The sequence below is a fragment of the Arachis duranensis genome, chromosome 1 (assembly GCF_000817695.3).
Source record: "Arachis duranensis cultivar V14167 chromosome 1, aradu.V14167.gnm2.J7QH, whole genome shotgun sequence".
NCBI classification, from domain to species: Eukaryota; Viridiplantae; Streptophyta; class Magnoliopsida; order Fabales; family Fabaceae; genus Arachis; species Arachis duranensis.
The window spans coordinates 100,510,040-100,520,488 of NC_029772.3; the positions used below are offsets into that span (position 1 = coordinate 100,510,040).

Sequence of the window (10,449 nt, forward strand, 5' to 3'; positions counted from 1 at the left end):
AATCAGCTATACACATAGCTACCAATCTGATTTTCCATGAGCGCACAAAACACATAGAAGTTAATTGCCTCTTCATCTGAGAGAGAGTAGTTGTTAGATTTATCAAATTGATATATGTTAAGTCCAAACACCAACTAGCCGACATTTTCACCAAACCCGTTTTAGCAGCTCAGTTTCATAATCTTATAGCAAAGTTTGCCATTTTAAACATCTATATGCCAAACTTGAAGAAAAATATTAAAATTAATAGTTAGTATTAAAATGATATTTACCAAGTCATGCTAAGTGTACAATTAATAAATTAGTTAAGCCACTACTTATGTATTTAGCTGTACATGTATATACCAACATCAAATTCAATATCTATAGGTTTTATTATCTTTACACAATTTTAGTCAATCTCCAAGTGAACTTATAATGTTCTTGAATTTTTTAAGAATATAAGTTACTTTATTTTTTTAATTAATATATTATTTTTATTTAAATTTTATATATAATTTATAAATAATATTTATTATTATTATTTTAGGACAAGCTCTTAGAAGATGGAATTTTGCCATCTGTATTTTTTGAATCATCAACAGAAAACGTATTATTTTGTCATGACAAACAAATACTTAAATGATCATTTAAAGTATGACTAGCAAAAAAAATTTCTCTTAATAGAAATTGAATCGAAACTTAATTGCTATAAAAAAACATCCGAGATATTAGAAAGATAAAAGGAAGAATTTGGAGATGAACGAAATTTGAAATGAAGGATATTATTATTATTATTATTATTATTATTATTATTATTATTATTATTATGTTCGAGAGTGTATAAAATTAGTAACAAACTGTATAGTTCACAATAAAATTAAGATAAATTATTTTTTATGTTTATTATTTTAATTTTAGTTTAATTATAATCTTTTAAATTTTTACAGTAATTTACAAAAAAAAAATTTATAAAATTTACAAAAAAGAATTATTTTATTTTTTCTTATATTATTTTTGCCTAACAGGCTGGGTCGCGCTGCAGTGTTTTGACATGCTAAAATCTTGGTGAAAAATATTGAGATGTCTATCCCAATTTTTTATGTACAATGCATAACAAGTTTGACGCATTGAAAATTTATATATTTGATCTGTAATTTTTTTTGTCCAATTTTTTATGTTTATTGTCATTAAATCTTAGATTTTTTTATTGGATAAGTTAATTTCTGATATATTATCATTTTTTTTTCATTCTATAAAAAATATTTGCTAACTAGCTATCTATAGTAGAGTATCTAACTTTAAATTGGTGATAAAATAGAAAATTTGGGTGATTCAGGTTGTACGTACTAATCTCAAAGTTCAAAATTTTTCTCATCTCTGACCTCCAAACATAAAGAATGAATTTTTGCAAAAAACACTGATGAACTCATCCTCCACTACCAACTTGAACTTCAAAATGAGACTTTGGAAGGAAACAAGTCCATCCAACATAACAAGGAAGAATTACAAATCTTTGGAAGTCCAATGACATGGATGAGATCTAAGAAGACAAAAGAGGTATAAATAAACCAGTGGCATTTTGTTTTGAAGTATGTCAAGATTTTGAAGAAGAGAAAGCAACAAATTGAAGGAATAGAGGCTTGAGGTTGGTAGCAACCAAGATATCCCACTTTTATGCATTGCTTGGAGGCTTCAATGGATGGACTACCTAAGATGAAGCCTAAATCCAAGTAATCAAGAATGTGTTGAAATTATTAGTTTAATTAATAAGTATATTTTGTGTTTTTTGAGGTATAACTGTGTTTATCAACTGTTTTTGTTAATTTTTAAAGATTAGAAAAGAGATTAATTAATTTAGATCTTAAAAACCATTCACAGTTTATAGTAAAATTTAAAATAGAAGATGCTAAAACGGTTATTAGAATTTTTTGTTTTTAACCATTAATTAGTCATTAATATTTAAAAGTATAGAATAAAATATATTGTTAAATTTTTAAATTAAAAAAATTAAATTAATAACTAACTGATTACTAAAAAAAATAAATTCTAATAACTCTCTAATATTTTTCTCAACAAGATAAAAGGCTTGACATTTTTCAATTTGTTGCGTATTAACTTGACATTTTTCATATTATGAACTATCACTCCAACATTATATTCATCTCAAAGTTGAAAACCATTATTCCAGCAATATTTTCCAAAAACATCTATAATATCTTTAAATACTAGTGACTTAATAAATATATTCACCACCTAATAACTCAAATATAATTTAAGAAGAATATTTTTTTATGAAAAAGTATAAGTAAACAATGAGAATACTAAATAATGTGAATAATAAATATATTAGATGTACAATTCAATATATACAGATGATTATGTTTATTATTTTTAATTGGATGGTTATTTCTTTTGATTCGATCTATTCATGTACAGTTAATAATAGCTGAATATTTAATTTACTAGGTGTACAGATGATTATTCTAGTGTTAAGATTTAAGAGGTAATTTAAAAAGGAGAATATTTTTTATCTTAAGCCAATTCTAAAGCTTATTATTCACGTTGTTTATAAAAATCATTATCTACCTAACAAAACTGTTTTCTTATTGATACACTAGACTTATATCAAACACTTTCTTAGTAATTAAATTAAATATTTTTTTTAAAGATATGGGCTGAGATATTTTTATATAATACGTGATGCTTGCCAAAATCTTTTATTATTTTTAATAAAAATGTTATTTTATTAAAATAAATCTTAATAAAAAAGGTTGTTAATATATTTTTATTTACAAAAACTTTACTAAATAATAATAATGTATTTTATTCTCAATATTTATATTTAGTTTCAGTTTTACCTTTATACTACTATTTGATTTTTAAATTCATTCCTAATATTTTAATATTTATCAAATATATCCCTTGGTTATTATTAATATCTATTGCATTGTGACATGGCAATTTTAAGCTTACGTGTTACTATGACGTCATTTTAAATTTTCATATGTTATTACCATGTCATCTTGTATTGTTATATATACTTACGTTAGTAATTTTTGTTAGCAATATTAACTCTTAAAGTATAATTGAAATATATTTAAAGCATGGTTTCGATATCATCGTGGTAGGAAATTATTTCACGTCATTGACAGAAGGATTCTAATGACGATGAGCTATATATACTTCTTTTTTGAGGGGGTGTTTGTAAACCATGGGTTCATATGTGTAGAATCTAGATGCTTAAATTGGATTCAAGTATACACTTGAGTGTTGTTAGAATGAGATGAGTAGAATTTATTATTTTTAGTTATTAGTTTAATATTTTAATAATATATTTTTATATATTATTAGTTAATTATTTATTGATTAAAAATAATAAATTTTATTGATTTTTTAACATTTTTATACTACAAACTTAGTACAACCATTTTTTTTTTACAACATTTAGCTATTAGCTTATTTTTATAGATTAAAATAAAAAAAAGGGTTCAAATATATATACTAGTAGAAATATGTTGACTAGAATTGTGAGCTAATATTAATAAAAATTGATCACTTGCTTTTAAACTTTTTTTCTCATGAAAGATATACAAATTAATAGGTGCTTTAATAATAGTTGCTCTGGGAAGAAATTGGCCTTATTCTAAATAATTTGAGAGTACAAATTAGTAGGTGCTTTAATGTTAAAAAAATATATATTGTAAGAGATTATATTCTCAAGAATATTAAGCATGCCTAAGAATATTATATTCGAATAGAATAAAAAAACCTGTTTGCTTAGTATTATGGATAGTTTAAAATTATTTTTAATATTTCAAAATTAAATTAAAATAGTTTTGTTTAATATACATAGTCCTGATAATATTTTTTTAATTTTTAAAATAATTCCGATATCAATAAAAGGAGGAGCTCCAAAAAACATAATAATTGAGGCATATAAATATATTATATACTAATTTTGTATTTTATTTTTTATTCCTTTAAAATGACAATATCAAATGCCATCTTTGTATATGAGAATAAATTTTATATTTTACACAAAATATTTTTAGAAATTAAATTTTAAATTATAAATAAATACGAGAATAATATATTTTTATATATAATTCTAAAAATAAATTAAAATTCTTTAAAATAAATGCCCACTTAGTGAAGTAAAATACTACAAAATTATTTTTATTATTATAATAAATTTATGTACAAATGGCATTATTTGAACTAAAATGATATATTTGTCAAAAACTAAATTTTTTTTGAATGGTAGGTTCATAATCATAAACCCAGAAATTTTTTTAGATATCAACTAAATTTTAGTGTAACACTTATTTATTGGATTTTATAATATTTTTCAAAATTTGAGACAGAATAATACAATTCTGTATATTAATAATACATCTCCCACAAATTATATATTTAATATTAAAATATGCAATACGTTCCTTGCGTATTTGTATATTTAAATATTAAAGTATAATACGTTTTCTGCAAATTATTCCACTCTTAAAATTAAAAAAAATACTATAAAAATTAATAATTGAGGGTCATATCTAAAAAATTAGCCTCATAAACCATGATAGGTGCTAAAATTTCAATTATACACTTGAATGTTGTTTGAGATTTGAGTGTTCTTCATTTAATTTTAAGATTCTTGTAGATACCTAACTAGCTGCTATCTATGTATATATTTGACCTTGTCCTATTAAAGGAAGGTTTCCCTACTAAGTTGGACCTGCGAGATTCCAAAGGAATGGCTCAGAATCAAGGTCCATTGTGATGTGAAATCATCAATGGTTGTTACGATTCGATTATTGTTTTGTGTCCATTATTGAACTGCTGATAAGACTAAAAATATGGCTCTTAAAATTAAATAGCTTTTCAAAGTCCCAACGGTTGATTACACTTTAGTGATCATCAACAGGAAACTTTGGGTATTATGTTTATGAATTAATGGAGAAATATATACCATGAATGTATGTCACATTTGATGATAACTATATATATTGTCATATGATTCCTGAATCAACATAAAGTAGAATACATAACAGAACTTGTGGTATATCCATGCACTCTTAAGTCAATGGTCTATAGCGTACAACAGTTATTCGAAGAATTTCCGAGGACCAAGGGATTGGGGAGTCAATCAATAAGCAATATAGTAGCGATGACTAGTGACATACAGGGTTGGATTTTGAACCAAATCTCTCTTTTCTTTTCCCCCTTATTTGTTTTCTTTTTTACTTCTTTTCCTTCTAATTTTCTTATAAAAAGAAGAACTAGTGATGACTAATATAACTTTTTGTTTGTTTAATGACTAATGTCTATTAACATATACTATTATGGATTAATATTTTTTTTATGAAGTACTGTTTTACTTTCTAATATTTGAGGTAAATCTTAATTTTATTTTTAATGTTTGAAACATCATATTTTTATTTAAAATATTTTTTGTTTTAATTTTTTAGTTAAAATTTTTTTTCTTTTTCTTTCATTTATTATTCTATTAGTTTCACTCTCGAATTATTATATACCATCATGACTTCTAAAAATAAAATTTTTGCTACTATGTAAAAAAAATTATAATAGAAGAAAAATAAAATCATGGCTTCTAAAAAAATAAAATATCTTTGAAAGAAAAATTTTAGTTTCAACTAAAAGATGAAAAAAGACAAAATAAAACATGATTGCATATACAAGAAAATCGATAAACCAATTAAATATAACATTTAATTATCATTGAACTAGATAGATGAGTATGTTAATTTTCTTGTGTATTCATCAATTAACTATATATATACAAGTAGTTAATCAAAACTGAGATATGATATTTAAGAATTATTTGTAAACTTTTTCAAGAAATAAATTCTATAAATTTCAAATCAAATATCAGTAAACTATTACTCAGATATGGGTATATACTAAAAGTCTACAAGCACGAGAAATCTCATTGCACTTTATTACTTAAGTTTTAATATTGATCAAAATTAAATCTGAGGAATTTCATTATACATAAATAATACTTTTATATATTATATTATAAACGTAAGTAAGTAGGATGGTGAGATAGATAAATAAATAACATCAAAATTAAACGTTTTTGTATACTTTTTACTTGTTATGCTTTAAAGATATTGATCTATTATTATATAGGAAGTTCTATAGTGGTATAAAAAGTGGTGGTTAAAAATGGTCAAGAGTTGATTAATCTATAGAAAAAGGATAGGTGATGATACAATGAGTTGAAGGCAAATTTACAATGCTTCAGCTTTCAGCAAGTCTACCGTACTCCATATGTTCCAACGCTGCCAAGTGTCACCCTTGTGATATTTAAAAAAAATTTCAAAATGTTTCAAAAAAGATTCAAATCCTTGTCTCCAAAGATACACAAAAGATGGTCATACCATTAGGCTAAGATGCTTCTTAATATAATATATACAAATTATAATATATATAACAATGTTTTATTTTACTTATATTCAATTTATTTTGTAGTACGATTCTTAAGTAAATTTTTACTTATAATAATATAATAATATAATAAATATAAACTAATTAATAAAATATTAAAATTTAAAAATAATAATTATTTTTAGAAGAACAAAATATTATAAGTATCATTATCTCTCTTCTTCCTCTTGGCCATTCTTACCCACCGCTTCCCATGCAACCATAAAACTTCCCTTATTATATACCCACAAATCCACGATCAATATATGTAGAAATCACAAGTAAACCCACCTCTCTATTATTATATTGTTTTACTTTTATCAAGTACCTTTATTCACCTTAACTATTTTGTGTTTTTACTTTTAGTTCGGTGATTGACATACAAAAGTAGTGTAATAAAAAAAAATATATAAGAGAACAACGTTTTTTTTTTAACAATTTAAATAATACGTTAAAAAAAGTTAATTTTAATTTTAAAATTTTAATTAAATTTATTCATATTTAGTGAGCTTAAAATATAATCTATTATTTACATTATTCACAATTTCTATTATCTATCTAATAGAATTGTTAAAAAAATATGCTTTTGCATCATTGAACCCTTTGTTTACATTAAAAAATATATATTAATTGATTAATTTTTTTTATATTTTAGACTAATAATATATAATACATTTTTTGTATTTGATTAATTGAACTCTTGTATTTGTTCTCCATCGAAGATTGAAGCTTTTCATGTGAGAGTGTTTTTCTTTATATTAAGAAAGAGACAGGTAGAAGAAATGAAAGATCTATAAGCAAGTTAGATGAGAGATGGAAGACGAAAAATAAAACAAGAGCAAGGGCTTGAAAATGAGAACAATATATTACAATGGAAGCCAAAGCTGAAGAACATTATTTAATTTCTACAATATATGCACGAAGAATAGCTTAATATCTCAACCAATTCTTCGTATACACATACACTCTTCATAAAAATAAAACTATACCTATCTACATATCAATTCAGAAACAAAAAAAGATAACACACACATACAGAACCAAGATTAATTAATTATGGTGTCTTCTAATCCTCAAAAACTCCCTCCTCCTCCTGATTATCTTCATCAACACCTGTTCTCAGCAGAGTTGTTATTAATCTCACCCATTTGCATGGTTGTTGCTTTTGGTTTCTTAGGCTTATACCATAAAGAACACGCCAAAAACGCCACAAAGTTAATGGCACTAAGTATGGTGAGAAGTGCATAGAACAAGTCAAGCCTTCCCTTGTTAATGTTGTCAGCTAGCCACCCCTGGCCGTCGTGGGTTCCGGTGACTTTCTTGACCACGGCGACGAGGAAGCTGCTGACGAAGAAGCCAAGGGAGAGGGTTGTGAGGAAGAGCCCTGTGCTCATTGTTTTCATCCCTTTGGGTGACTGTGTTATGAAGAAATCGAGTTGGCCTGTGTATATGAATGCTTCACCCGAACCAACCAAGAAGAACTGTGGGATCAGAATGAACACGCTTATAGGCAGCGTTGCAGGGTTACCGGTAACACTCTTTGCAACTGTTAACCGTTTCTTCTCGCATACAGAAGCTGCCACCATTCCCAATGTTGAAAGTACAAGCCCAATTGCAATCCTTTGTAGGCTCGTGAAACCTATAATACACAAAATAACCATCTTATATGCAGTTGTCTTTAAGTAAAGTTAACCGTTCGAAGGTAATTCAGTCAAATATATTAAATTATGTAACGGTTTTCAACCCTACAAAGTTGGTATGACTAATAATTGAAATGAATGATTAATGTAAGAAGAGAAGAGAAAAGCATAATTACCTGGTTTGCCTTTCCACTTCTTCCAGAGGGGCATGATGATTCGGTCATAGAGAGCCAAAGTGATTAGGATTGCAGCAACGAAAAAGACAGTGAGAGAGCCAGCTGGGATTTGGAAGCTACCAACATTCCTTTCCATGGTGGAGGCTTGCTCAACTGAAAACGTGATCATCTGTGCGTATGTGGTCCAGAATATGATAGTTGTGGCCCATACTGGAAGAAGCCTCACCATCATTTTCACCTCCTCCACCCTTGTTAGTGAGCACAGTTTCCATGGGTTTGGTCCAGACCCACCTGATAAGTTCTCTTCAAAATCACCCTCAACCACAATCGCTGCTTTCTCCAGAAAACTATACAATTCAAAAGGATTCTTGCTTATTACTTATTACTTATATATGAGATGGTTATTAAACAAACCCTTATTAAGATTGATTAATTAGCATACCGGAATTGATCGGTGTGTTCTATTCTAGAAGGCTCTGGAGTGTCCTCATACAAAGAGGCAACATTGTATGGAAGTTCCAACTTCCTTTTCCTGATTGCAGCTGCAATAACTTGGCAGATATGAACAATGGGGCTTCCCATGCTTTTCTTGAATCTATACCTCTTGGTTCCTGACAAGAACACCAAGATGGCTATGATCATGCAAACAGAACAAACAGCATAAGCCCAAGTTCTGCTCACTTCATCTTGAACGTACACAAGAACTGTAACAGCTGCAAGAGTTCCAAAACTTATGAAGAGGAAGAACCGGTTGAAGAAATAGGCCATCTGTGATTTTTCTTTCTCATCTTTCTCATCAAATTGGTCGCTTCCAAAGCCTGATACACTAGACTTTAGGCCACCGGTTCCAAGTGCAATAAGATATAGAGCCACGTACAAGATTCCCATTTGAAATCCATTGGCTGGTTGGCAAGTGTTACTGTTTGATCTTGGATTGCATGGTGGTGGACGTAACTGTGGCAATTTTGTTGAGATTGCTAATGAAGCAGTACCCTGAAGAAATCACCAATTCACCATGTCCTCTAAGTAAATGTGTGATATTAATTTTGATGTTTAAGTTAATATGGTTGAATAAGATTAATATAACTAACAAACCAGTGTTTGGATTGCAGCAAAGATTCCAATTGTCTTGTATCTTCCAAGGAAGGAATCTGCTAGAAAACCTCCAAGCAAACATAGGAGAAATGAGGTTCCCATAAAGTCAGTGACAATATTGGCTGAGGTTGAGCTTGGAAGATGCATCACTCCAATCATGTATGTCACCAAGTTCACTGCAATCCCCATGGTTGAGAGCCTCTCAACAATTTCAATCCCTGTAATGATTCTAATTAGTTCCGTTTTAATTTTGTATTCCATCATGAAGCATGAGTGTTGATTAGCACGTGTAACCAAAATCAAGTTGAATTAAATAATAATTGTGTTGGTAAGCAGAGATGGAATGAAAAGTGTAGATTAATCTAATGGTCTAAAAGGCAGAAAAGAAGAGTGATAAATAAAATAAAAGAGAAAAAGAAGAGTAATATGATATGTAGTGTACATTAAAAGTTGATGAAATCAATGGTGATACTGTGGAAACAAAAAGGACACACTTTACATTGTGGCAGTAGTATAGATAAAATGAGATATTCATATATGGCAGATATACCATGTTATGCTGTTTGTTATTTTCCTCCTTCAAGTCAAAACAGAAAGTGACACTAGAATTATCACTATATCTGGTCTGTAATTCCTCTGAGTGTAACACATCAACACCTTAATTATCTGTATCTACATATATCACCTTTAACTTAATGAATGAACCATTACCAAGAAACTCCTTTCACATGCTTAAGGTTATTACTATAAGGATGATTGTTGTTATTATTATTACAAACCTAAAATAAGAGCAGCAGGAACCCAACCACCAGTTTTGGACCTATCAGCAGGGTAGCCTTTGTAGTCCACAGCATCTGCAACTGTCCAACTCATTTTTCCCTCCTGCATGTATTAAATAATTAATACCATAAAAGATAGCTAAGAAATATAATGTTTCTAATTTGGCCTAAGCCTAAACTACTAACCATGTTTCTCAAGATTCTGCTTCCACAAAGAAGAATAGAAGAATAGAAGAAGTTTGTTTTTGCTATACTTGGCTATGCTTAACAAGTTTGTGGTGTGAGGTTCCCCCTTTTATAGGCACAACATAAACCACTGAGATCCCAAAAGCG

The 10,449-nt window shown here is 27.8% G+C and overlaps 1 protein-coding gene across 1 annotated transcript; it reads right to left on the reverse strand.

Annotated features, from left to right (window-relative positions):
• Nucleotides 1-7,254: 7,254 nt before the first annotated feature.
• On the reverse strand, nt 7,255-10,449 carry LOC107469938 (protein NRT1/ PTR FAMILY 6.2). The gene is made up of 6 exons (XM_016089329.3): nt 10,303-10,449; nt 10,117-10,219; nt 9,338-9,555; nt 8,685-9,235; nt 8,243-8,589; nt 7,255-8,065 (listed from the first exon to the last, which is right to left on the reverse strand). Exons 1-6 carry the CDS (start codon nt 10,303-10,305, stop codon nt 7,533-7,535), a joined length of 1,755 nt encoding a protein of 584 aa, XP_015944815.1. The 5' UTR covers nt 10,306-10,449; the 3' UTR covers nt 7,255-7,532.